The sequence below is a fragment of the Rana temporaria genome, chromosome 8, assembly GCF_905171775.1.
Source record: "Rana temporaria chromosome 8, aRanTem1.1, whole genome shotgun sequence".
Taxonomy (NCBI): domain Eukaryota; kingdom Metazoa; phylum Chordata; class Amphibia; order Anura; family Ranidae; genus Rana; species Rana temporaria.
In genome coordinates this window covers 169,154,953-169,179,087 of record NC_053496.1, presented here as the reverse complement: position 1 = coordinate 169,179,087, position 24,135 = coordinate 169,154,953, and the positions used below count along the sequence as shown (strand labels likewise).

The window sequence follows — 24,135 nt, the reverse complement described above, 5'->3', positions numbered from 1 at the left end:
TATCACTACCAGTATTGGTACTCACCTAAATGCTCCGATACTGAAACCGACACTTTGTGGGGCAATTTGAGTCAATAAAAAATGAATGGGTGCAAATCACATTGCAAAGAATCGCATGGGATTTGAACTGGAATGCGGTGTGATTCCTGTCCGAATCGCATGTGGTGTCCTCCACCACTGCTGTGTGTGTGTATATATAGAAAGGGATTAAAGCGCCATCTTGTGGGCAGTTTAAAAAATGTTAGAAGTCACAGCCTTACACATGATTCTGCATCAATGATGTCATCCCGGCGCTCCCCTCCCTCTTCCTCCTGTAACCACTTGCCGACCAGCTGCCTCAGTTATACTGGGGCAGGGCGGATCTATTGCGTGAATCACCGTACGGCACTTTGTGTTAGGCCTCGTACACACGACCGGACATGTCCGCTGAAACTGGTCCGCGGGAGGTCTAGGGCTAGAATTATTGCTCTCGCTCTAACGATCGCGGCGATACCTCACATGCGGGCGCTACTCACGTATGCGTTCGCTTCTGCGCACGAGCTCGTCGGGACGAGGCGCGTTTTCTGGCTCCTAACTTTTTTAGCTGGCTCCTAGATTCCAAGCAAATTTGTCAAACCCTGGTATAGCCTACCTAGCAACTGTAATGCTGGGTACACACGGTCATAAATTCTGCCAGCCAAAGTCCGATGTGAACTCCTGGTCGGAAATTCCAACCGTGTGTATGACTTTTGCTGTCGGAATTTCCGCCAGCAAAAGATTGAGAGCTGGTTCTCAAATTTTCCGACCAAAAAAAATTCAGATTGGAAATTACAATCGTCTGGAGCAATTCCGACGCATGCTCGTAAACAATTTGACACATGCTCGGAAGCATTGAACTTCATTTTCTCGGCTCATCGTAGTGATATACGTCACCGCGTTCTTAACGGTCAAAAGTTCAGAGAACTTTTGTGTGACCGTGTGTATGCAAGCCAAGCTTGAGCGGAATTCCGTCAGAAAAAAACAGCCAAGGTTTTTCCGACTGAAATTCCAATCGTGTGTACATTGACATTAGCCGTTCAGAGAGTGTGGGAAACCAATCTGGTTATCCTCTGCACCACCAGATAAACCTCATGAAAACATGTGGTCGTAAACTTAGCCCAGTTAAATCACTGCATTTAACCATAATTAGGAGTAGTATTACCGTATTTTCCGGCGTATAAGACGACTTTTGGCGTGTAAAATAATGCCCCAAAAGTCGGGGGTCATCTTATACGCCGGGTACCTGTGTGTCAGACGGCGGCCATCCATGATTCAAAAGCCGCACCTCCTCCTCCAGGCAGTTCCGTGATAGGCGGAACACTCGTTTTCCCAGCAAAGCCTCTGTTTAGTGTTCAGCCTATCACGGATGCCTTCTCATCCTCACCCTCGGCCAAGAGGACATCCGTGATAGGTGGAACACTGAACAGAGGCTCTGCTGGGAAAATTAGTGTTCCGCCTATCACGGAACAGCCTGAGGAGGAGGCACGGCTTTTGAATCATGGATGGCCACCGTCTGACATACTGTGCATACAGGAGAAGGTAGGGAGAACATCGAGGCATGTTGGTAATGGCACAGTGAGGCATGTTGGTAATGGCACAGTGAGGCATGTTGGTAATGGAACAGTGAGGCATGTTCCTAATGGCACAGTGAGGCATGTTGGTAATGGCACAGTGAGGCATGTTGGTAATGGCACAGTGAGGCATGTTGGTAATGGCACAGTGAGGCATGTTGGTAATGGCACAGTGAGGCATGTTAGTAATGCCACAGTGAGGCATGTTGGTAATGGCACAGTGAGGCATGTTGGTAATGGCACAGTGAGGCATGTTCCTAATGGCACAGTGAGGCATGTTGGTAATGACACAGTAAGGCATGTTGATAATGGCACAGTGAGGCATGTTGGTAATGGCACAGTGAGGCATGTTGGTAATGGCACAGTGAGGCATGTTGGTAATGGCACAGTGAGGCATGTTGGTAATGGCACAGTGAGGCATGTTGGTAATGGCACAGTGAGGCATGTTGGTAATGGCACAGTGAGGCATGTTCGTAATGGCACAGTGAGGCATGTTGGTAATGGCACAGTGAGGCATGTTCGTAATGGCACAGTGAGGCATGTTGGTAATGGCACAGTGAGGCATGTTGGTAATGGCACAGTGAGGCATGTTGGTAATGGCACAGTGAGGCATGTTGGTAATGGCACAGTGAGGCATGTTGGTAATGGCACAGTGAGGCATGTTCGTAATGGCACAGTGAGGCATGTTGATAATGACACAGTGAGGCATGTTCGTAATGACACAGTGAGGCATGTTGATAATGACACAGTGAGGCATGTTCGTAATGGCACAGTGAGGCATGTTGATAATGACACAGTGAGGCATGTTGGTAATGGCACAGTGAGGCATGTTGGTAATGGAACAGTGAGGCATGTTCCTAATGGCATAGCGAGGCATGTTCCTAATGGCACAGTGAGGCATGTTGGTAATGGCACAGTGAGGCATGTTGGTAATGGAACAGTGAGGCATGTTGGTAATGGCACAGTGAGGCATGTTCCTAATGGCACAGTGAGGCATGTTGATAATGACACAGTGAGGCATGTTGATAATGACACAGTGAGGCATGTTGGTAATGGCACAGTGAGGCATGTTGGTAATGGCACAGTGAGGCATGTTGGTAATGGCACAGTGAGGCATGTTGGTAATGGAACAGTGAGGCATGTTCCTAATGGCATAGCGAGGCATGTTCCTAATGGCACAGTGAGGCATGTTGGTAATGGCACAGTGAGGCATGTTGGTAATGGCACAGTGAAGCATGTTCCTAATGGCACAGTGAGGCATGTTGGTAATGGCACAGTGAGGCATGTTGGTAATGGCACAGTGAGGCATGTTGGTAATGGCACAGTGAGGCATGTTCCTAATGGCATAGTGAGGCATGTTGGTAATGGCACAGTGAAGCATGTTCCTAATGGCACAGTGAGGCATGTTGGTAATGGCACAGTGAGGCATGTAATGTAATGGCACAGTGAGGCATGTTGGTAATGGCACAGTGGGGCATGTTCCTAATGGCACAGTGAGGCATGTTCCTAAGGGCACAGTGAGGCATGTTCCTAATGGCACAGTGAGGCATGTTCCTAAGGGCACAGTGAGGTAGGCAATGGCACAGTGAGATCTGAAAAATGCCTGTTTATGTCAGCGGTTGTTCTGGCTACCCCTCAGCTTCCAGACAGGCTAGTATGAAGGGGGTAGGCTTATACGGCAAGTATATCCCAAAACCAACATTTTAGCTGGAAAATTAGGGGGTCGTCTTATACGCCGGCAAATACGGTAACAGAGTTTAACAACTTATAAAGCACAAATGTTCACAGTTTTTAAGCTGTTTATTGTATCATTGTCAATCTCCAAATGTTTCATTGGATTATGTGTACTTTCAGTAAAGAGAAACTAACAACAAATATACCCACAGCCAAGGGTTTTCGTAGAGTTACCCCCTTTTAGTAGGGTTGAGGTCAGGCCACTTTAGATACTTCACACCAAATTATTACCACGAGGTTGGAAGCGCAATGTCTTTGAAGGGCTTATATAGTGGTAGGTGTCCACAAACCACAAATATATCAACTGTAGCCAAATGTTTTATGTGAGTCTTCGCCCTTCTGGGAAGGATTTCCACAAGATTTTGGAATGCGTCTTTGGTAATGTGCACCCCTTTTAACCAAAAGAGCATTTGCGCGGCCAGGTACTGATGTTGGACCACAAGACCTGGCTCTCAATCAGCTTTTCAATTCAACCCAAAGACATCCAATAGGGTTGAGGTCAGGGATTCTGTGAAGACCACGTTAGTCCCTTCACACCGAATTTGTCAGACCACGTCTTTTTAGAACTGGCAATAAAAGCCGTCCCCAAACTGTTGCCACAGAGTATTGATGTTGGACCGCAAGACCCGACTCTTAATCAACCTTCCAAATTCATCCCAAAGGTGTTCAGTAGGTTTGAGGTCGGGGTTCTTTGCAGGCTTTTCCAGTCCCTTCACACCAAAGTTGTCAAAACATGCCTTTATAGAACTGGTAAAAAAAAGTCTTCCCCGCGGTGTCTCTGTAAGCTGTAGCAATAACAGGATCTTGGGAACACCAGAACTCTGAACCTTAATAATATGAAGGAAAGCCCACATCATGTATACACTTAGGAGTCCTCAGGGCCGATCCTAGGCAGGGTGCTTTGCACCCAGGCGCCTGCAGAGGTGGGGGCGCCGAAGTGCCAGAGTTCTCCCCTCCCTCCTTCTCTCCTTGTTTGTGTCCGTCCAGAACTAGTGTTCTGAGCATAGGTGTATGTCCGTCCAGAACTCATGTGAGAGCATAGGGCAGCCCGTCCAGCCTGGCAGTGCTCGGGGAAGGGGCCGCTCCTCTTCCTGACGCAAGGGTTCTAGTTTTCAGTGGCTGCTGATGTGTAGGAATGAATTCCTCACACTGGGAGTCTTGTATCCCGCACTGTCTCCACCAACTCCAGTTGGAATGCCTCCCCCTCCCGTCACTATCTCGGGCTGCACAGAGCGAGAACCGAGGTGAGTCCCAGTGTTCAGTGTGCTGGGGGATGGCATCCCCAGCATCCCTTTACACGTGTTCTGGGCTGCCCCTGCTCTAGATGTTTTATGGCATGATAGATTGCATAGGATACACAGCCCCTTCCCATCTCTTGTACTATGTCTGCAGTCTGACCATCTCCTGTACTGTGTCTGCAGTCTCTGATCATCTCCTGTAGTATGTCTGCAGTCTCTGACCATCTCCTGTACTATGTCTTCAGTCTCTGACCATCTCCTGTACTACATCTGCAGTCTCTGACCATCTCCTGTACCATGTCTGCAGTCTCTGACCATCTCCTGTACTATGTCTGCAGTCTCTGACCGTCTCCTGTACAATGTCTGCAGTGTCTGACCGTCTCCTGTACTATGTCTGCATAAAGTACTCTGCTTCGCTTCCTGTATTTTGTATATTGTTAAGAGATCATGTAAGGATCCTCTCTGACCATCTCCTGTACTGTGTCTGCAGTCTCTGATCATCTCCTGTAGTATGTCTGCAGTCTCTGACCATCTCCTGTACCATGTCTGCAGTCTCTGATCATCTCCTGTACCATGTCTGCAGTCTCTGACCGTCTCCTGTACCATGTCTGCAGTCTCTGACCGTCTCCTGTACCATGTCTGCAGTCTTTGACCATCTCCTGTACTATGTCTGCATAAAGTACTCTGCTTTGCTTCCTGTATTTTGTTTATTGTTAAGAGATCATGTAAGGATCCCAGGGTAATGAAGACTTTGTGGGGGAGCATTTCTGTGGTTGAGTCATTGCCAAACATTTGTAAAGGACAGGAGTCAGTTGAATGACCATCCCAAGTGGGGGCGCCAGAAATATTTCAGCACCCAGGCGCCTGTGACCCTAGGATCGGCCCTGGGAGTTCTTCAGGTGTCCACAAATCCTTGACCAAAAAGTGTACTGTACAAATCTACCAGGGTTCAAATGGAATGAAAATAGACACCTGCGTTTTCAGTGGGTTCAAAGATAAAGACAAATAGCTAGATTCGGGTACAATGGTGCAAACTTGCGGCGGCATAGCTTAGCGTGTTTAGGCTACGCCGCCGTAAGTCAGCTAGGCAAGTACATGATTCACAATGTACTTGCCTGCTATCTTCCGGCGGCGTAGCCTAAAGCGGGCGTAAGGGCGCCTAATTCAAATGTGTTTGAGGGAGGCGTGTTTTATGTTAATGAGGCTTGACCTCACGTTTTTTACATTTTTTCTTACTGCGCATGCGCCGGGCGCCTACATTTCCCAGTGTGCATTGCGGCTAAGTACGCTGCACGGGCCTATTGATTTTGACGTGGACGTAAACTACGTAAATCCCGATTCACGGACGACTTACGCAAACTACGTAAAAAATTCGAATTTCTATGCGGGAACAGCGGCCATACTTGACATTACTATTCCAATAGGGCCTAGCTCTAACTTTACGCGACCTATCTCTTAGGCAAACGGCGTAAAAGTACTGCATCGGCCGGGCGTACGTTCGTGAATCGGCGTATCTCCTCATTTACATATTCTACGCCGACCGCAATGGAAGCGCCACCTAGCGGCCATCCAAAATATTGCAATCTAAGATAGGACGGCGCAAGCCGTCGTATCTTAGATATGTTTAAGCGTATCTCTGTTTGAGAATACACTTAAACATAAGTCAGCGTAGATTCTGAGTTAGGTCGGCTTATCTACTGATAAGTTGGCCTAACTCTTACTGAATCTACCTAAAAAAAAAGTATGGAGCTGGACTAAAGCTAGCTTTAAATAGGAAGAAATCCACAAGCAATCGGCCAAAAAAAAAAAAAAAGATGTCTACTTGATGGCAATCGTGCTCATTGGCTACATCCTATCAGTGTAATCCCCGAAGCCTCATGGGATCGAAGATGTAAGCTAAGGGCAAATTCTGTTTTAAACGGCTTCCCACATTCAGAACACACATGGGGTTTAAGGCCTCTATGGACCTTCTTATGTCTGAGCAAATTTGATTTACTGCGGAAACCTTTCCCACACACAGAGCAGGAATAAGGACGGTCGCCGGTGTGAATCGTTTGATGCGTTTCAAGATTGCCTTTTTTGGCAAAGCTTTTCCCGCACTCGGAGCAGGAAAACGGCTTTTCCCCCGTGTGAGTCTTCTGATGGGCGATTAGGTGGTCTCTCTGAGAAAAACATCTGCCGCAGTCCGAGCAGGAATAGGGCTTCTCCCCCGTGTGAGTTTTCTTGTGTTTCGTCAAGGCGGAATTGAAAGAAAAAGATTTCCCACATTCGGAACACGCAAACGGCTTCTCTCCGGTGTGCATTCTCTTGTGTTTAGACAGAGCCGATTTCGCTGGGAAACCCTTTCCGCATTCAGAACACGAATAGGGCTTTTCGCCAGTGTGAGTTCTCTGATGCAAAACGACGTGTCCTTTCTGGGTAAAACATTTCCCGCACTCTGAGCATGAATAGGGCTTCATAGGAATCAGCTCGTGCTCAATCACGTATAATTTTCGAGGATGGTCTTCGCCGCTCTCAGGCGATAAGGGCTTTGTGTGAGAGCTCTTGTGAGAAGCAAGAAGTTCCCTCTTGGAGAAGCATAACCCGCACTCGGAACAACGGAAGGTTTCACCTCCTCTGGCTGATGGGTGATGGACGACGGGAGTTGAATCGTTGGGAAAATTACCCCCATGTGTAGAGGGATCAGACAGGTCTCCACTGGGAAGTACTAGGAGAAGAGTTTGGGTAGTGGGGTTTTCAAATGGAATGTGGTGCTTGTCCAGATTATTTCTGTCGCGTTTTCCATCTAGAAGAAAACAAAAATGGAAGGGGATAGAAATCGTTAAAGGATTAGCAAGCATAAACGACACGTTGGCCTACATCCCATTTAGTAACATAATTGGACAAATATATACCGCATTTATCGGCGTATACTGTGCACTTTTTTCCCCTTAAATTTTTTTTTTAACATTAGATTGATGCTCATTTTGTCTAGGGGAATCGTAGTTTTTTTTTAAATCGAAGCCGTACTTACCGTTTTAGAGAGCGATCTTCTCCACCGCTTCCAGGTATGGTCTTCGGGACTGGGCGTTCCTATACATCACGTCACGAGTAGCCGAAAGAAGCCGAACGTCGGTACGGCGCCTGCGCACCGACGTTCGGCTACTTTCGGAAAACCGTGACGCGATGTATGCGACCGTCGGAAGCCTGTCAATCAAATAGGAACGCCCAGTCCCGCAGCCCATACCCGGAAGCGGCGGAGAAGATCGCTCTCTAAAACGGTAAGTACTGCTTCGATTTTAAAAATAACACCCGATTCCCCTTGACAAAATGAGCATCAATCGAATGTTAAAAATTAAGTTTTCGCGTGAACCTTCACTTTAAAATCAGGGGGAAATCGTGGGTGCACGATATACGCCGATCCTCCTCAGAGAAAGCCGATCCTCGCTGTCTCTGAGCGCCGCCGACAAAGCCCGACAAAGACCGAGCTGAGTCGAGTGTACTGCACACTCGGCTAGGCTCGGACAAGCTCGGCTCCACCCGCAGCCACGCGAGAGGAGCCGAACACACCGGAAATCCGCCTCTGCACAGCTCGACCGAGGCGCCAAATTCAACGCTGCAACCCCCGGCAGACAGACGCGACGGACACCGACAAGGCTGGATGGACCGGCAGACGGCCGCAGACGGACGCCGGGCAAGACAGCAGACGGACACCGACAAGGCTGGACGGCCCCTGCGCAAGGCCGCAGACGGACGCCGGACAAGGCTGGACGGACCCCGCGCAAGACAGCACACGGACACCGACAAGGCTGGACAGACCCCGCGCAAGGCCGCAAACGGACGCCGGAAAGGGCCACCGATGGACGCCGACAGCAGGCGGACACCGACAAGGCTGAGCATCCAAAAAGTAAGTTTTTTCCCTAACCTTCCCTTCTCAGGTTGGGGTGCGCGCTATACGCCGGCGCGCGGTATATGCTGATAAATACGATAAATGTTTCCAGAATAAAAAAATATGTTCTTTATTTAGTGTTTATTACTCACCCGTGTTGATCTCTATAGTAAATTCCTCCTCTTTAAACCTTGCACATCCTTCTTCTTCTTCTTCTTCTTCCTCTTCTTCCTCCTCCTCCTCTTCTTCTTCCTCCTCCTCTTCCTCCTCCTCCTCCTCAGATTTGACGTCTCTCTGAGTGGCTCTGTTGTCTTCGGAGTCTGTCAATAGAGATGAGAGTGAGGCCCCCTGTACTGAGATGTATGAGAGACCCCAGAGAGTGTGGTCCCCTCTCTTGGCTGGTAACACACAACTATACAAGGGTGAACAATTACAGGACATTTTTTAGCACTCAAAGAGAAAAGCCCAACATGCACCCCCCTCACCATCACCAAGCTGTGATCTACTTCGGCAGCATAGGTTAAAGGTCCTGCCACTTTTGCACCCTCTCCTACTAAAGTGCCCAAGGCAGACACATCTTCTGCCCACCTTTTGGCCTGGCCATTTATGTCAGGAGGAGACTCTAATAGAGGCTGATGGCTCCTGACCAGGGCTGGACTGGGACAAAAATTTGGCCCTGGATTTCATCCAGACTGGCCCACTTTGACAGGTCTCTCCCATGGCGGCCGGACAACTCCCCCCCCCGGCCACCCAACCCCCCTCTCCCCCTTCACTAGCCGCCCTACTTTATTAGAGTAGAATGGCTGGTACTGGTACTCTTATAGGCAGTACCAGTGGGAAAGCTAGACATTATTTCACCCGGGGCAAAGAATCAGTTCGGTGCCCCCGCTTATGGGACAAGATTAGGCAGAAGTGAGAAACTCCCAGGCCATAGCTGTTGAGTCAGCTGTCTGTCCCCCATGCTCCTCTGTCGTCCTCCCTGCTTCTCTGTTCCCCCCAGATGAGTGCTGTGGTGAGGGAGAGACAGAGGAGCGGAAGGGGGCGGCGGTCCGCTGTCACCGAAGCCGGCCCACCGGGAAACTCCCTGTAGTCCCAATTGCCAGTCCATCCCTGCTCCTGACTAAGGATGAGCTCTGGCGTTTTCGCACAGTTCATGTGCAGAGTCCGCCAGGAAGTCGGCACCGCGCTGCGCTAATCACAGGCAGTGAGACATTTCCCGATCTCTGCATCCAAACATCGGGAAATCTCTCCCTGCCTGTGATTAGCGCAGCGCGGTGCCGACTTCCTGGCGGGCTCTGCACACGGACTGTGCGAACACGCCGGAGCTCATCCTGACTCCCCCACTGGGCACATACTGTCTCCCCATTACGGTCTACTGACAGAGGAGGGGGGAGAAGAAGAGATTGTTGTAGTGACCGTACAAGGAGAATCTGGGACTCTTCATTGGCTTTAGAGTTTATTACTCACCTGTGCCGATCTCTACAGGAATTTCCTCTTCTTTAATTACAACGTGTATTTCTTCCCCCTCAGCTTTGACATCCCTCTGAGTGGCTCTGGCGTTTCTGGTGTCTGTGAATAAAGATGAGAGTGAAGCCCCCTGTACTGAGATGCATGAGTGACCCCAGAGTGCGTATGTGGTGTGGCGTGGCGTGGCGTGGGGGGGAAACTGGTCACGTGGCCGGTAACAGACAATGACATGATGTGAGGAGGAGAGCCTCCTGACTCCCCCAACGGGCACACAGGGATTGATTTACAAAAACGGCAAAATCTGGTGCAACTGTGTATAGAAACTAATCAGCTTCCAGGTTTTATGGTCCACACACATGATCCGAATATCAGACAAAAACGATCGTCCGAGGAAGAATCGTCCAATTTTCGGATCGTGTGTACACTACTTTCGAGAGCCGATCACGACAGTTCATCCGATATTATTCGATTGGACAGGCAAGAAAATTTTCCTCATACGATACCAGATCGTACGATATTCATTTAGTCAGTATAGTTGTCGTCCAAAAATACAAATACATTACAACACATGACATCACTTCCCAATTTTTGTTCTGTCGTACGAGAATTTTCGTGACTTTAGTAACCTATTCAATTTCTACTTGCGACTATTAAGCGGAAAAAGTCATACGATCCGTCGTACGATATTCGGATCGTGTATACGGGCCATTAGCTCAACTGAACAAGCTGAAGATGGACGTTGATTGGCTACCGTGCACAGCTGCACCAGATTCTGGGTGCTCCAGTTTTAGTAAATCTCCCCCACGCTGTGTTCTGACAGAGGAGGGGGGAGAAGAAGAGATTGTTGTAGTGACTGAACAAGGAGGATCTGGGACTCTTCTCTGGATTGAGATTGCATTCACACCTGAGGGACGCAACGCGTTTGGCACCAATGTAGCTTATTTGTCTTTTTTGGCACCGAGTCAAGTGCGTTTTTGCAGGTTTTTTTGTTTGGGGTGCCTTTAAAAAATAAGAGATTGTTGTAGTGACTGAACAAGGAGAATCTGGGACTCTTCTCTGGATTTAGTGTTTATTACTCACCTGTGCTGATCTCTGGGGGGGTTTTCTCCTCCTTACACAGATCATCTATCACAGAGGGCTCTTCTACTGTTTTCTTGGATTCCATTGCACAGTCAATCTGATTTGAATCCAGCAAAACCTACATATAAATATGAATTATGTTTTTAACTTTTGTCTTTATACTGTTCTCACATCTTCTTCCACAAACTCTATATTGAAGTACCTGTACTAGTCGGAGGAAGAATAGGGCAGATCTCTCTAAAACTATGTTCCTCAGTAATAAAATACTCAGTTTAATTGTTGGTCCTACGAAACACATAGTGGATAATGTAAAATCTACTTTTATTAAAAAAATTTATAAAAAAAAAAAAAAACACTATAAAGGTCAGAGTGTTGGCTTAATGGTTAGTGTTTCTGCCTTGCAGCACTTGGGTCTGTTGCTGGACATTATCTAGACAGAGTTTGCTTGTTCTCCTAGTGCTTGCCTGGATTTTCTGCAAGTGCTCTGGATTCCTCCCACACTCCAATGACATACTGGTAGATTAACTGGCTTTTGTCCAGATTGTCCCCAGTATATGTGTGTATGGAGGCATCAGGGGCGGACTGACCATTCGGGCACTGCCCGAGGGCCCCATGCCACTAGGGGGCCCCATCAGGGTTGCCAGCCCAAGATTATAGCTGCCCGGCCTCTCCGGTGAATTTTCAGTGTGTGTATGCGTCTTCTGTGTGTATGTATACTGTGTATGTATATTGTGTGTCTGTGTGTGTATACTATTAGCTGGATTCATAAAAACCGCCGCATCTTTAAGGCGGCGTAGCGTATTGTATTTACGCTACGCCGTCTTAAGTTAGATAGGCAAGTATTGTATTCACAAAGTACTTGCCTCCTAACTTACGGCGGCGTAGCGTAAATGGGGCCGCAAGGACGTATTGGTTTCGACGTAGACGTAAATTACGTCCAGCCCTATTCACGGACGAGTTACGCAAACGACGTAAACTTTTCAAATTTCGACGCGGGAACGACGGCCATACTTAACATTGACTACGCCACCTAGGGGGCATCTTTATCTTTAGGTGGCGTATCTCTTACGGAAACGGCGTATCTTTACTGCGACGGGCGCACGTACGTTCGTGAATCGGCGTATCTAGTCATTTACATATGTTACGCCGAACTCAACGGAAGCGCCACCTAGCGGCCAGCCTAAATATTGCCCTAAGATACGACGGCGCAGGCTGTGGTATCTTAGCTAGGTTTAAGTGTATCTCAGTTTGAGAATACACTTAAACTTAGGACGGCGCAGATTCCGAGTTAGGTCGGCGTATCTACTGAAAATTCAGAGGGCCGGATTCAAGAAGCAATTGCGCCTGTGTAACCATAGGTTACACAGCGCAATTGCTTACTTGCCCCGGTGTAACGAGTGCTCCTGATTCAGGAACCTCGTTACGCCGACTGCAGCCTAAGATCTGCGCGGCATAAGGCTCTTATGCCCGCATATCTTAGGCTGCATTCTTGCGGAGGACGCTAGGTGGCGTTCACGTTGTGCTCAGTGTATAGTATGCAAATTGCATACTAACACCGATTCACAACGTTGCGCGAGCCCTGCGTGCGCAATTTACGTCGTTTACATACAGCGGTTTTCGCGCAAGGCTGCCCCTGCTATTAGCAGGGGCAGCCCATGTTACGTATACCCGTCGTTCCCGCGTCGCGAAATTGGAATTTTACATCGTTTGCGTAAGTGAATCGTCATTTGCCGCAATGCACGTCGGGAAAGTTTCCCGACGGAGCATGCGCTCTACGATCGGCGCGGGAACGCGCCTAATTTAAATGATTCCTGCCCCCTACGGGATCATTTAAATTGCGTGCTCTAGCGCCGGGCATTTTGCCGGCGCGCCCGCGCAATTCACGGAGCTTCTGCTCCGTGAATCAAGGGCAGCGGAGCAAATTTGCGGGGGCAAAAACCTTGCCCTGCGCCTCCGTAAATTATGCGCAATTCTACCTGAATCCGGGCCAGAAATTCTACAGAAAATTCAGAAATTCGTAAATACAATTTTTAAAAAATTTCCCATTTTCGAATTTTAGATTTTCGAATTTTGAAATTTCGTATCTCCATTTTTCAAAATTTCCAATTTTCAAATTTCCGAAATTCCGAATTTCCGAAATTAGAAAATTCGGAAAATGAAAAATTCTGACATTTCGGATTGTCAAAATTCTTTAAAAACGAATTAGGAACTAAACGAATTGCACATGTCTAGATTGTGTATCATAGGAGGTCAAGTCAGCAAAAGTAACCATCAACATACAGTATAACTGCAGTAATGAGGTATTTTTTTGTTGGAAAAGGCATTTCTAAGCCGTAACGTGTAGCTTTTAATATTTCCTTGGATTCCAAATACCTGGTCATCCTTTTGGATCCCAAGCGGTTCTGAATCCTGGGAACACAGAGGGCTGGGACATCTCTCTGGTGGGTTTCCGCTACTGGATCTATCTGTAGGGAACACACACTGACTGATTACATTGTCTTTATATCAGAGGATGTGTGTATCTAGTACCTGGTTTCCACTGAGCGGAACGGTTCAGGTCGGTACAGTTTGGAAGGGTTAGAATGGTCCGGCCTATTCAGATGAGCGTTTCCACTGCAAGTCGGACCGCCAGGAGCCATACGAGCAGAGGCTTTGCTAGGGGGGTGCGGTCCGCACCGGGTGACACCCGCTAGAGGGGTGACACCATCCCGTTTTTTTTTTAGCTGACATGCCCAGCCTGCCCTGTGCCACCACAGCCTGCCCTGTACCACCCCAAACTTTCCCATGCCACCCCAACTTGCCCTATGCCACCCTAACTTGCCCTGTACCACCCCAATCTGCCCTATGCCACCATAACTTGCCCTATACCACCCCAACCTGCCCAATGCCACCCTAACTTGCCCTGTACCACCCCAACCTTTCCCATGCCATCCCAACTTGCCCTATGCCACCCTTAACTTGCACTATACCACCCCAACCTGCCCTGTACCACCCTAACTTGCCCTATACCACCCCAACCTGCCGTATGCAACCCTAACTTGCCCTATACCACCCCAAACTACCCTATATCACCCCAACATGCCCTATACCACCTTAACCTGTCCTATACCACCCCACTACACCAACCTGCCACTATACCACTCTATACTACCCTAACCTGCCACTATACTGCCCTATACTATCATTTACAGGGGCTGGTTTGGGGTGTGCCCCGTGCCCGTGCGCTGCCTGCTTGGTGCAGGGCAGCCTAGACAGAGGGGGGGTGACACCATGTTTTATTGCACCGGGTGACACCCAACCCTAGTGACGCCACTGCATACGGGGTTTAGAAAAAAATGGAACGGCGACGTGGTGTTTGTTTTGCGCTTTCCTTTGACGTGAGCAGTGACGTTTTTCTGTCCGCCAATCAGTGGAATGTATCGCGTGACGCCAGTAGCTCCGCCCTAACCGTACCGTACCATTTTCTATGGACCCACATCTGAAGCAGGACCCTGAATGGTGCGGAATGGTTCGGTTGTATGGGCCGCTTTCATAAAGGAAACACTCAAAATAGCGTACTGTACAGAACTAACCCACTCAGTGGAAACGAGGCATAGGTGGATCCTCAATACTCTTCTCCCCTTTAGGCCTAGTACACACTAATAGAAAACTCTGAAGAAAATATCTGTACAATCGGTACATTTTCTGTTCGTTAGTACACTGTTTTCAGGAGCAGATATGGACTGTTCAGACAAAAACTTCCAAAGGGACATACTGAAAGAAAATTCTCATTATTTAAAGCGAAACTTCACCCAAAAGGGAAAGTTCCGCTCTTCCCACCCCCATCCCCTTCTCTGCCACATTTGGACGATTTTTTTTAAGTGGGCGTGAAGCGGGTACCCAATTTTGACAGCTGCAGCAGATCCACAAGAAGCTGTCCTACCCCCCCACCCCACTCCTTATCTTATGCCGCGTACACACGATCAGAAATTCCGACAAGAAAAGTCCGACGTGAGCTTTTGGTTCGGAAATTCTGACCGTGTGTAAGCTCCATCTGACTTTTTCTGTCGGAATTTCTGTCAAGAAAAATTTGAGAGTTGGTTCTCAAATTTTTCGACAAAGGTTATTTTCGAAAATTCCAATCGTCTGTATGCAATTCAGACGCACCAAAAACCACGCATGCTTGGAATCAAGTCGACGCATGCTTGGAAGCATTGAACTTCATTTTTCTCGGCTCGTCGTAGTGTTGTACGTCACCGCGTTCTTGACGGTCGGAAATTTTGTGTGACCGTGTGTATGCAACACAAGTTTGAGCCAACATTCCGTCGGAAAAAAATCCACGTTTTTCTTGTCGGAATTTCCGAACGTGTGTACGCGGCATTATGGGACACGTCACAGGTTCCAGAAAGCTGCGAGACCATTCCCAAAGCACATGCGCAGTGAGAAGCCAGCTGTGAAGCCGTAAGGAGTTACGGCTGGTTGCCCACAGTGAACATGCTTGACGTGAGGGACCCGAACACTGGCCAAGAACCGACCAGGGAGAGGACGGCGCTGGATCCTTCGACAGGTGAGTGTCCGTTTACTAAAAGTCGGCAGATACAGTTTTTGTAGCTGCTGACTTAATTTTTTTTTACACAAGTGACTGTAGCTCCTCTTTATCATAATGTTCGGTTTTCGTTTAATTAGTACAGTATTCGTCCTATAAAAAAAATCGAAAGAGCGAGTCCTCGCATTATCGGGAACAAATTACGACCACGGGCTAGACATGGATTGAAGCTACTAGGGTTGTCCCGATACCACTTTTTTAGGACAGAGTACAAGTACCGATACTTTTTTTCATGTACTCACCGATACCGATTATTTTTTTAGGAAATGTGTCCATGTGTGCCCAAATGCAGCCTTGTGTCCCCAATTGCAGCCTTGTGTCTCCAATTGTGTCCCCAAATGCAGCCATGTGTCCCCAAATGCAGCCTTGTGTCTCCAATTGTGTCCCCAAATGCAGCCATGTATCCCCAAATGCAGCCTTGTGTCCCCAAATGCAGCCATGTATCTCCAAATGCAGCCTTGTGTCCCCAAATGCAACCGTGTGTAGGTCCCCAGTGGCCTACCTGTGTAGGCAAAGAGAGAGCCCCCCTACCTGTGTCCCCAAATGCAGCCTTGTGTCCCCAAATGCAGCCATGTGTCCCCAAATGCAGCCAGGTGTCCCCAAATGCAGCCAGGTGTCCCCAATTGTGTCCCCAAATGCAGCCATGTATTCCCAAATGCAGCCTTGTGTCCCCAAATGCAGCCTTGTGTCCCCAAATGCAGCCATGTGTCACCAAATGCAGCCTTGTGTCCCCAATTGTGTCCCCAAATGCAGCCTTGTGTCCCCAAATGCAGCCATGTGTAGGTCCCCAGTGGCCTACATAACAGCTTTCATTTCAATAGCTGTGTGTTCTCCGCCGCGTGTCGTCATATATAGCCCCCCCCCCCCCCGTCTGGGCACTTTGATAGACAGATCACCCGTCCAATCCTGGGACAGGTGATCTGTCTATCAAAGTGCCCGGACAAGGGGGAGGGGCTATATGGAACGACGCACGGCGGGGAACACACAGCTATTGAAATGAAAGCTGTCCTGCTCTACGCCCACTCTCCGCCCCCCTCTCATGTCGCTCTCCGCCCCCCTCTCAGCCCGCTCTCCGCCCCCCTCTCATGCCGCTCTCCGCCCCCCTCTCAGCCCGCTCTCCGCCCCCCTCTCATGCCACTCTCCGCCCCCCTCTCATCCCGCTCTCCGCCTCCCCCCTCAGCCCACTCGTCAATCCCCAAAAAAGTATCGGGTGAAGCATCGGGAGCATTTGCGCGAGTACAAGTACTTGCGCAAATGCTCGCGCAAATGCTCGGTATCGGGACAATCCTAGTAGCTACGTAAGTGGGAAGTTGTCCTCTGTCATTCGAGGATTTTTATACCCTTTTTGGCATTCTCGTTTTCAACATGGGACGAGGACACAGGAAAATGCAACGATCATTCGTTCATCAACGATCATCAAACGATCATTCGCCCGATTTTTCTATTAGTGTGTACTAGGCTTTACAAAAAAATCAAAGTCTCCTCTTACCTGGTAACGTGAGCGGCGGATGGTTCTCCATCATGACCTCTTGGTACAGATCCTTGTGGCCTTCTAAACATTTCCCCTCCTACATGGAGAAATAGACAGTGACATCCTGACACCTTATAGGAACCTGACACACACAATGATACCGTCACCATCCAGACACATCCCTTGTCTGTTACTGGATAATGTCCCAGAATTCCCGGCACCGCTCACCTCTCCTGTCAGTAGATCAACGATCTCCTTGATGACATCTTGTACATTCCTGTTCTTTCTCAGGGAATGAGATGGAGGCTCTATAATGGGGGTTTGGATCTTCAAGTTGGAGGCAACCAAGCCTTTGGATAACTTGAAAGTCATATAATTCTAAACAATAAATAAAAAAAAAACACCAGAATTTGCCACCATCCAAACTTGACTAAATATTCTTAATAGATAAATACAATAACAAGGTCTTTAACCACTTGGCGCCCGCGCTATAGACGAATGACGGCTACAGCGCAGACCCCAAATGCCAGGAGGACGTCAATAGACGTCCCCCCCTTCGCGTGGGCGGCGAGTGCTGTGATCACCCTAGTCACCGAGACTCGGGTGATCACGGATCCAAACCCCTTTACCACGTGATCAGCTGTCAGCCAAAATTGGCTGAAAATTGGTCTGGGCAGGAGGGGGGTTTAAGTGCCCAGTAAGCAAGTGGTTAAGACCTCCATTAAAGTCTGTGTTTAACATTCCCAAGATCCTCCTCAACTATCCAGTCGTGTTTTTTTTTTGGTAGAGATTCAACAACACTTGCAACACTGTCAAAATCTCCTGAGGAAGCTCTTTTGAGCGAAACATGTAAGAAGGGGTTGCACGTGTCAAATAGACAATATACTTTTTGTGAACATGTATTGTTGTTTTTAAAGAAACTATACCTATCAATAACATTTATATTTTAATTAAATTGTTTAAATATTATTTTGGTGCCTTAAAAATCCCATTATACTTTCCAAAAAATTCTCCCAGAATCCTCCTCACCTCTTCGGTCAGGTCTGTGTATTATTAATAGAGATAAGAGTGATGTCATGTGACCTCCCAGAATCCTCCTCACCCCTCTTGTCAGGTCTGTGTTTTATTAATAGAGATAAGAGTGATGTCATGTGACCTCCCAGAATCCTCCTCACCTCTCCGGTCAGGTCTGTGTTTTATTAATAGAGATAAGAGTGATGTCATGTGACCTCCCAGAATCCTTCTCACCTCTCCGGTCAGGTCTGTGTTTTATTAATAGAGATAAGAGTGATGTCATGTGACCTCCCAGAATCCTCCTCACCTCTCCGGTCAGGTATGTATTTTATTAATAGAGATAAGAGTGATGTCATGTGACCTCCCAGAATCCTTCTCACCTCTCCGGTCAGGTCTGTGTTTTATTAATAGAGATAAAAGTGATGTCATGTGACCTCCCAGAATTCTCCTCACCTCTCCGGTCAGCTCTGTGTTTTATTAATAGAGATAAAAGTGATGTCATGTGACCTCCCAGAATCCTCCTCACCTCTCCGTTTAGTAGCTCAGAGATCTCGCTGGTGACTTCCTGGACCTTCTTTTTGCTTGGGGAATGAGATGGAGGCTTTATCACAGGGCTTTGTGTGTTAATTTCTTCAGACGCAACCAAGCCATCGGATATCCTAAAGGCTATATAATTCTACGTTGAAAGAAAAAATATCAAGTTATGTTGCCTTAGTGCATGAAAATACATAACATTACAATTTTATATGCTAATCCTGTCAGCTATGTGTTTTATTAATAGAGATAACAGTGATGTCATGTGACCTCCCAGAATCCTCCTCACCTCTCTGGTCAGGTCTGTGTTTTATTAATAGAGATAAGAGGGATGTCATGTGACCTCCCAGAATCCTCCTCACCTCTCCGGTCAGGTCTGTGTTTTATTAACAGAGATGAGTGATGTCATGTGACTATGCCGCCGCCCCCCCCCCCGGGACCGTAGATAGGCAAGCAAAGGGGACGCCTGTTACCAGGGGATGTGGAAGCAATCCGGAAGCTGCGAAGGTGCCGGACTGCTTCCATCGGACAGCCAGAAGTCAGCTTGTCAGATAGGCAAAGGTGTTAAAGAAGCTACTGCAGTGTAAGCTCTTTTACATTCCTGTCTGGATGTGACAGTGAGTAATACAGAAATCTCAGCAGTCGACACTGATCAGTGGGTGTTTCTGTTCAAATCTGTTTTGGTTTACCACTTCCGGACCGCCTCCCATCGTTTTACATTGCTACTTTGAAGAGGAATACCATTGTTATGGTAGCAGATTGTTACCATAACCCCTGTATTCTCTTTAAGAGCGGGCGGTCTGCTTCAAGATAAAAGTGGTCTCTGCATCAGATTCGCCACAAGATCACTTTTATCGACGGCGGGAGAGGGACCCCCTCCTGCAGCTCTACGGTGCCCTCTGCCGCTTAACGGGGCCGTCGGTATCGGCGGAGGCAATCAGACCCTCTCCCTAGCCTGACATGGAGACGAGTTAGGGGAAGATGGCCCCCACCCGTCTCCATATCATTGCAGGGCGGAAGCGACGTCAAAAGGTCACTTCCGCCCAATGATCTTAAAGGGGTGGTTCACCCTAAAAACTACTTTTTTTTATTACACTGGCCCCCCACATTACAATACGATTAAGGCTTTTAGTTTTTTTTTGATGCTGTACATACCTTTGTACAGCATATTCACCCGTGGCTTCGGGGTTGCGAGTCCCGCGGGAGTGGGCGTTCCTAACATGTCTGTGATTGACGTTTTGACCAAAAACAAGCTCCCCCCCGTCGCGTAAGTCGCGTCACAGTTGGCGAAAGGAGCCAAACGGCGAGTCGGTGCTATACTGCGCATCGCCGTTCGGCTCCTTTCGCCAATCGTGACGAGGCTTACGCGACGGGGGGAGCTCGTTTTTGGTCAAAACGTCAATCACAGACATGTTAGGAACACCCACTCCCGCGGGACTCGCAACCCCGAAGCCACGGGTGAATATGCTGTACAAAGGTATGTACAGCATAAAAAAAAAATAATAGCCTTAATCGTATTGTAATGTGGGGGGCCAGTGTAATAAAAAAAAGTAGTTTTTAGGGTGAACCACCCCTTTAACCACTTAAGGACCGCCTCCTGCACATATACGTCGGGAGACTGGAACAGGTGGGCACAAGCACATACCTATATGTCCTCTTTAAGTGCCCAGCCATGGGTCCCCGGAGCTGAAGAACGGGGAGAGCCGTGTGTAAACACAGCTTCCCCGTTCTTCACTGTGGCGCCGTCATCGATCGTGTGATCCCTTTTATAGGGATACACAATTGATGATGTCACACCTACAGCCACACCCCCCTACAGTTAGAAACACAAATGAGGTCACACTTAACCCCTTCAGCGCCCCCTTGTGGTTAACTCCCAAACTGCAATTGTCATTTTCACAGTAAACAATGCATTTTTAATGCATTTTTTGCTGGGAAAATGACAATGGTCCCAAAAATGTGTCAAAATTGTCCGAAGTGTGCGCCATAATGTCGCAGTCACGAAAAAAAAAATCGCTGATCGCCGCCATTAGTAGTAAAAAAATTAAAAATAAAAATGCAATAAAACTATCCCCTATTTTGTAAACGCTATAAATTTTGCGCAAACCAACCAATAAATGCTTATTGCGATTTTTTTTACCAAAAAAAGGTAGAAGAATACGTATCGGCCTAAACTGAGGAAAAAAATGTATTTTTGGGGGATATTTATTATAGCAAAAAGTAAAAAATATTGATTTTTTTTCAAAATTGTCGCTCTATTTTTGTTTATAGCGCAAAAACTAAAAACTGCAGAGGTGATCAAATACCACCAAAAGAAATCTCTATTTGCGGGAAAAAAAGGACGCCAATTTTGTTTGGGAGCCACGTCGCACGACCGCGCAATTGTCAGTTAAAGCAACGCAGTTGCGAATCGCAAAAACTGCCCAGGTCCTTTAGTGGTTAAAAGGGACATTTTTGTATAAATTTTTTTAATGACATTAAATTTTTTTTTTTTTTTTTTTAGCATTTTCATGTAAATATGAGAGCTGGGGTCTTTTTGACCCCAGCTCTCATATTTAAGAGGTCCTATCTAAGGATGAGCTCCGGCGTGTTTGAAAGCTCCACGTGCAGAGCCCGCCAGGAAGTCGGCACTGCGCTGCGCTAATCACAGGCAGTGAGACATTGTCCTGATGCTCGGCTGCAGAGATCGGGAAATGTCTTGCTGCCTGTCTTTAGCGCAGCGCAGTGCCGACTTCCAGGCGTGCTCTGCACGTGGAGCTTTCAAACACACCGAAGCTCATCCTTAGTCCTATCATGCTTTCTTTCTATTACGAGGGATGTTTTCATAAGGATAAAAAGGTAAAATAAATAAGAAAAAATAAATAAAAATAAATAAATAAATGGTAAAATAAATAAGAAAAAATAATAAAATAAATGTAAACGCGCCACAACCCGCCGAGCTCGCGTGCAGAAGCAAACGCATACGTGAGCAGAGTCTGCATATGAAAACGGTGTTCAAACCACACATGTGAGGTATCGCCGCGATCGTTAGAGTGAGAGCAATAATTCTAGCCCTAGACCTCCTCTGTAACTCAAAACATGCAACCTGTGGAATTTAAGTGTCGCCTATGGAGATTTTTAAGGGTAAAGGTTTGTCGCTATTCCACGAGTGTTTTGGCGCAGCTTTGAAGCGTGACATGTTGGGTATCAATTTACTCGGCGTAACATTATCTTTTACAATATAAAAAAAGTTGGGCTAACTTTACTGCTGTCTTATTTTTCTAATTCCAAAAAAAGTTTGTAAGACCGCTGCGCCAATACGGTGTGCCGAAAAGTATTGCAACGACCGCCATTTTATTCTCTAGGGTGTTAAAAAAATTTATAATGTTTTGGGGTTCCAAGTAATTTTCTAGCAAAAAAAAACAGTTTTTAACTTGTAAACACTAAGGGCCAGATTCAGATACATTCGTGTATCTTTAGGCGGTCGTAGCGCATCTCATATGCGCTACGCCGCCGTAACTTAGCAAGGCGAGTACTGTATTCTGAAAGAACTTGCGCCTTTAGTTACGGCGGCGCAGCGTATATGGGCCGGCGTAAGCCGGCCTAATTCAAAATAGGAAGGAGGTGGGCGTGTTTTAGTATAATGATCCGTGGCCCCATGTAAATGAGGCGCCGAACGCATGGCGCATGCGCCGTCCGTCGACATATCCCAGTGCGCATGCGTCAAAATCACGTCGGCTAGAGATACGCTGAACACTGCCTATGACGTGTACGTAAGTTACGCACATGCCCTATTCGCGTACTACTTACGCAAACAACGGAAAATTCAACGCTCTCCCGACATCCATACTTAACATTGGCTACGCCTCATATAGCAGGGGTAACTTTACGCCGGAAAAAGCCTTACGTAAACGATGTAAATAAATGCGCCGGGCGCACGTACGTTTCTGAATCGGCGTATCTACCTAATTTACATATTCTACGCGTAAATCTACGGAAGCGCCACCTAGCGGCCAGCGTAAATATGCAACTAAGATACGACGGCGTAAGAGACTTACGTCAGTCGTATCTTAGCCAAATTTTGGCGTATCTTGTTTTCTGAATACAGAAAGAAGATACGCCAGCGCATCCTAGAATTTACGCAGCGTATCAATAGATACGCCGACGTAAATTCTTTCTGAATCCGGGCCTAAATCTCAGAAAGAGGCTTGGTCCTTAAGTGGTTAATCTACCCCAGTAACGGTCATTCTCAGCCTGCTGGTGCTTAGATTGTTGTCCCGCAAGCTGGGAAATCTCTGTGCGGGGTGAGAGTGTTGACGTCGCATCTGTGCCCATCCTTCGTGGCAAGGTGTCATGCATCATTGTTTTTAAGGATGAACTCCGGCGTGTTTGCAAAGCCCACGTGCAGAGCCCGCCAGGAAGTCGGCACTGCGCTGCGCTAATCACAGGCAGTGAGACATTTCCCGATCTCTGCAGACGCGCAGCGCAGTGCCGAATTCCCGGCGGGCACTGCACGTGGGCTTTGCAAAAACGCCAGGGCTCATCCTTAATTGCTTTTCCCAGGGTTAAGGATGAGCTCAGGCATGTTCAGAAAGAACTGAATTTGCATGAGCTATCCCACCAGTAGGCTGTCGCTGCGGACAGCCAATCATAAGCAGCAGTGTCAATCTCTACCTCACACCCGCGTGTGGCTGAGAGGCGGGGCATGCTTATGATGCTACCCAGGACACCCCGTGTCCTTTATGACCCCAACAATGCCGTCCTCACCTCTCTGGTCAGTAGGTAAACGATCTCCAGGGTGAGGTTTAATATCCGCTCAGTCATGTGACTCGGCTCCTTTTCCATTTTCGGTCAGGTGATCTGTTTCAAGGTGTTTCCCCCGGAACCTGTTTTGGCCTTCAACTAAGCTGCCGGATTTTGGCGTTCCTTTAATTACAAGATATCTGTAATCATAAGAGGCATAAAATATAAAGAGACAGAGAGAAAGAGGGATTAGGACGTACGCATAGAGAGATTGCTCTGTTAGGCCAAGTGGGATAAACGTAATAGCTTCCTCCTCCTCACTAACCAGCCACTCTCCTGCCTCACACAACTACTGGATCTCCTCCCCCCTTCCAGCTCTGGGCTACAACAAAATGGCCACATTCCTATTTGTTTTTGGACTACAACAAAATGGCCACATTTCTATTTGTTTTTGGACTACAACAAAATGGCCACCACACTGCTTGCTGTAGGATCAAACATAATAGCCTCTCGCAGGATTTTAAACCTCTATTGGTGGCTCTAGGGGAGTGAGCATTTAGTGTCCACACTAAAAAAACAATGCTACAACCCTAATTACTGCCCCAGAGCAAATACTAGAGGCAAAATAAAGGAAGACAAAGTGTTCTCAATCAAAGAGAGGGAAGTGGACATTTTCTTGTAGCACACAATATGTTTCTAAATCTATTTTGTAAATCAGGGTTTGTGCCATGGGACTGCAGTAACCCATGTCTGCTTGCTGCTAATCTTATACAAAACAGTATTGTCAATATGAAAACACATTGTCCTCACTGCAGGAGGTTGCCATTTTCTTG

The 24,135-nt window shown here is 47.5% G+C and overlaps 1 protein-coding gene across 1 annotated transcript; it reads right to left on the bottom strand.

The window, feature by feature from the left end:
- Positions 1-6,233: 6,233 nt before the first annotated feature.
- On the bottom strand, positions 6,234-23,651 carry LOC120909867 (zinc finger protein 391-like). Its single transcript, XM_040321629.1, has 10 exons — positions 23,563-23,651; positions 23,327-23,502; positions 18,573-18,722; positions 17,261-17,410; positions 17,051-17,129; positions 13,350-13,441; positions 10,977-11,094; positions 9,897-9,998; positions 8,582-8,749; positions 6,234-7,346 (listed from the first exon to the last, which is right to left on the bottom strand). Exons 2-10 carry the CDS (start codon positions 23,402-23,404, stop codon positions 6,400-6,402), a joined length of 1,884 nt encoding a protein of 627 aa, XP_040177563.1. The 5' UTR covers positions 23,405-23,502; positions 23,563-23,651; the 3' UTR covers positions 6,234-6,399.
- Positions 23,652-24,135: the final 484 nt, after the last annotated feature.

Bases quoted from the DNA above. Each gene is read 5' to 3' on its own strand.
- LOC120909867 (XM_040321629.1), bottom strand. From the start codon at position 23,404: ATGGAAAAGGAGCCGAGTCACATGACTGAGCGGATATTAAACCTCACC. The intron at 18,723-23,326 runs GTGAGGACGGCA...CTTTCAACGTAG, and splicing joins TTTACCTACTGACCAGAGAG to AATTATATAGCCTTTAGGAT. The intron at 17,411-18,572 runs GTGAGGAGGATT...TTTATTGTTTAG, and splicing joins CTGAGCTACTAAACGGAGAG to AATTATATGACTTTCAAGTT.